The following is a 4,191-nucleotide window of genomic DNA, read 5'->3' on the forward strand; positions in this document are numbered from 1 at the left end:
CCAATCAAGGTGAAAGGAGCCAGGCAAAAGGCAGGCTTAACATATATGGTCATCTCCAGACTTTCTTACTACATAAAGGGGAAATTAATAAAAGAAGAAAAAAAGAAATACCACACCACATTTTCTTTCCTCACCATAATATTTCAATTTTCTTTAGCGAAATACCAGCCAATAACTAATTAGAACCATATCCTTTGTTATCCCAATGGGAAGAAGTATACGAATGGTCTTAAAGAACGAATGTTAATGAGAACTTTAAAAATTAGTAACCTGGAACTTTGGTTTCTCCTCAGTGTAAAATAAAATTATCTTCTTTAAAACTGTTTTTATAGTTGGTGAAATACAGACAGGGTCCATCAACAAGAAGGTAAGTGTTCACCCACCCAGCACTCTGAACTGTGGGCGTCCTGGGCTTTTCACTGTTCTTTCTTATCTTGGAATTGGCATCACAGCTCATAGACTTGTAAGCAACCCAATTTCAAATAAGAGAGACAAAAAATTCGAAACTACAGAAAAGGAATTTGTTCTACATCTCTGGTTTCGAAGGGGAGAATAATTCCTTTCAAAGTGAGCACACACCTTTTGTAATTTCCAAGAGTATGTTGTCCATAAGAAACACAGCTGGAGTCTTTTTACCTGGTTATATCACCTCAAATAAGAATGTTTCTGGCATCAGATCTTGAGTTGCCTATTCATGAACATCCAAGAGCAGAATCTAGTCCTCAAGACTGGGCTCATTTTAAAGAACAAAGTGAACTATAGGATGTGAGTCAGAAAAACTCTGAGCAAAACATAACATTTTAAAATGCGAACACACCATGGTTTAGGCATGTGCAACATTCTAAATTGTATTTTCACATGAGGGTCTGCCCTGTGTCATCCAGACTCTCATCCTGGTAGAATTAGCAGGTCCAGGATAGGGCCACAGACCACTTTTTTCATGCAAAGGGACTGGTGAGGACATAGAGAACCAGGCGCAGCCTAGGTCATATCAAATATTCTCCTTTTTCGAGAAAAAGCCTTATGCATTTGCAAAACATCTCAGTTTGCTCCCTATTTTTACTATGCAGCAAATTTACTTCCCCTGCTGTGAAAAACACAATAGGTCTTAGGTCTGTCACATTTTACCATCATTGTATGTTTGCAAAAGCTAGAAATCATTGGTATTGTCTGATAAGGACATTACACAGATTTTGGTCTACAATAGAAACTTGTCATAACAATGAAAATTGTTTTGGTAAATCACTTGCTGAACATTATTCCTCCTCAAAAGGATCTTAAAAACTATCACTAAGGAAAAACAAAGGGTTCCCATATTTTAAAGCAAAAAAGTAGTGGCCATTCATATTCATGCACTATCAAACATATAAATCAAATATGGGCAAAATCACCTAAAAAGTAGTTAAAATGCCAAGTTTTGCCTCTGTGTGATTAGTGAGCCCATGTTTTTCCAGTGTTAAATGCACAACCTGTATTTGTTAAACTGTATTTCATACTTTAAATCCCAAGTCTGTACCTTATACTGCTTCAATATAGATGATTTACTCGAGACATTTGGGGTCACAGTGTAAGCCTTCTGCTCTCACTAAATCTAAATCATGCTTCTCAACAAGATTCTGTATACATAAAAGAAACACATGGCATGTCGTTACCATCCTCCCTAGAGAAACCTAAAGGCCCCAGAACCGCCCTTCTCCTGTCCGTTAACTGAGATCCCCCTCACAAAGGGAAGAAGCCTGAATTCACACCTGGCATCAGGCAACCTAATTAAGCAAGAGTACCCCAAAACTTTTTCTGTTTCGATTCATGGCAAAATTTCCTCAATTCGTTTTCTTAAAACAGACATTTTCACCCAACAGATATACTCAAAAACCCAAACTAACTTCAGCAACAAACTGGGAGGAATGAGAAGTGGACAGCAAAGTATAAATTTCCCCAAATCCTCGTTCTTCCGGTCAATCTGCACCTATGGGATTAGTTCGGCATTTAATTCGAAGTATGCGAAGACGACAGTGGCCCACCAACCAAGCGACTAAGAGCTGCAAGGACGGGTCTGTTGCTGTGCCTGGGAGGCATCCGGGGAGGACAGCTAGACAATGAAAAGCTCCCGGTGGCTACCAGTTCAGTCCCGGGTTCGGAGAGAGGGAGTGGGGGAGAGTTCTCTTCTTGCCGAAAGCCACGGTCAGCTACCGCCTTCCCCAGGCGCAGAGCGGCCCGACCTCGGTCTCCTGTTCCCGGGTCACAGCGGGAGGGGGCCCCAGCAAAGCAGATTTCTCTCGGAAAGAAAGGAAACTTCCTGGTTTGGGCATTATGGGTAGGGGGCTAGCGCCCTCCCCCACCCACTACAGGTCTCCGCCCGGAGTCCAGCAACAGAGCGAAGGACTCTGGCCCGCACCTCTGGCTGGCAGAAGGGGTCACGGAGTCGGAATCCACGAGCGCAGCCACCCCCTAAGCGAGACTCCAACTTGTGGGGACCGGTCTCTCGACTCTTGAGGACGCAAGCGGGGTCCGAGGGCCCAGGGGTGTCAAACTTCCCCAGCGGGCGCGGCCTGACACCGAGTTGCCGCGGGAGCCCCAACCCCGCGGGGTTCCGAGATAGGGGGCGGGCACAGAGGAGGGGGTACTCTGAGGGACGCGAGGGGAAGCGCGTGCAAATATGGAGGAGGGGGCAGAGGGCATAACGGGGTGGGTGGGCGGGCGGGCGGCGACGAGGACCCGGCTCCCAGGAACGCACAGGGTGCGCACCCAGGCCGGGGGTGGGGGGACGACGAGGCCCTCGCCGCTCACCTTCCTGTGTTTCTCCTTGTAGGGGAGCGCCAGCCACGGCATGTCCCGCACGAAGTCCTGCCAATGTCGCTGGTCCTGGTCTGAGGACACGAAGACCATCTCCAAGCGGCGCCGTGGCTCAGGCTCCGCAGCCGCTCCGGCTCCCTACCCCGGCCCGGCTCCAGCCCCCGGCCCGGCAGCCGCGTCCCCCCGGAGGCGGCCGTAGAAGTCGGCCAGGCTGGCGCTGAGCTGCGCGCAGGGGGCGCTCAGGCTGCAGCCGAAGTAGAGCCCGAGCAACGAGATGCCGCGGGCGCCCAGCGAGTGCACGTCCACCTCTTCGCCCCCGCCCGTCACCAGTTTCTCGCCGAGCAGTTCTTCCAGGAAGCCCGACATCCTGGCCCACCGCAGCCCGGGCACGCGGGCGTGCAGGCGGCGGCGACCCCGCTCCCTCGGTCCGGGTGGCGGGCGGAGGCGGTAGCCGCGGCGGCGGCGAGAAGAGAGCCCCGCCCACCCAGGCCCGGCCATGCCACGCCCCCTCTGCCCGCCCTCGCCCCGCCCCCTTCGTGGCCGTCCGGGACTGCGCCGTGCGGTCCGCCGCGGCACTGTCCGCAGCAGTTGGGGTACCCGGCGCCGGCTTTCACCTTGTGGCTAAAGTGCTTGGGAAACAGCCCTCGCAAGGAAGCTGACCCGAAACGCTCCACTCTGACCGGTATGCCCCGGGCCTAAATGAAGAAAAGAGAAGGGGCCGCTGCGCCCGCCTTTCCGAGGCTGCCGGACTTGGCCTTACCCCTCCCTCCATTTCCTCTCCCCTCCCAAATACTCAGTTCTCTGCGGACTTTTCCAAAGACTCCCACGGTTCCCCGACCCGAGTTCTCTTACCCTTTCTTGTTCCTCCCCCTCCTTCTCTCTCTTTCCTTACATAAAGCCTAACCCTTAGTCTGTTTCGTACCCCTATAGTACTCTCGTAATGTGTAAAGGACTTACCATCTTCTCTACTCAAGTATCACTTTCTTAGGCTAGGTCTTGCTGGGCACTTATTTCTGTGTGTATGTTTTGTGTTCTCTACTATGAGAGGACTGGAGGACGCCAACCTCTTATATTTCTTGTGTAGTTTCTGATCTGGTGCTAGACACACGTGAGGGAATCCATACACACTTGTGGGCTCATTGCAGGTCGTACTGTGGAATTTCAGTCCGCAAGTCGCAGCGGCCATTCCACACCATCGAATGGCTCTCTTCCATCCCCAAAAATGTATGCAACAGATGCCGCAGCATCTTTAAATCAATGCTGGCTGCTCTTTTGAATGGGTTCCACAGCTTACACCAGGTCTGTTGATAGCTGAGAAAAATCGTAGGGATTTTTTTTTTCTAACCGTCAAGATGCTATCCGATGCTTAGAACCTGGGTTAAACAGGTGGACTGTGGC

General features: G+C 50.7%; 1 protein-coding gene and 1 long non-coding RNA gene across 2 annotated transcripts in view; both read right to left on the reverse strand.

The window, feature by feature from the left end:
- NXN (nucleoredoxin) overlaps positions 1 to 3,256 on the reverse strand; it is a 142,663-nt gene extending 139,407 nt beyond the window's left edge. The window contains exon 1 of the mRNA XM_011359899.2: positions 2,788 to 3,256. Coding sequence (XP_011358201.2) covers positions 2,788 to 2,886 — 99 coding nt within the window. The 5' untranslated portion in view covers positions 2,887 to 3,256. The remainder of the gene's footprint in view (positions 1 to 2,787) is intronic.
- On the reverse strand, positions 1,109 to 2,465 carry LOC111739418. The gene is made up of 2 exons (XR_002780251.1): positions 2,396 to 2,465; positions 1,109 to 2,273 (listed from the first exon to the last, which is right to left on the reverse strand). It is a non-coding gene; the product is annotated as an uncharacterized LOC111739418 (long non-coding RNA).
- Positions 3,257 to 4,191: the final 935 nt, after the last annotated feature.

Source organism: Pteropus vampyrus, unplaced genomic scaffold (genome assembly GCF_000151845.1).
Source record: "Pteropus vampyrus isolate Shadow unplaced genomic scaffold, Pvam_2.0 Scaffold50, whole genome shotgun sequence".
NCBI classification, from domain to species: domain Eukaryota; kingdom Metazoa; phylum Chordata; class Mammalia; order Chiroptera; family Pteropodidae; genus Pteropus; species Pteropus vampyrus.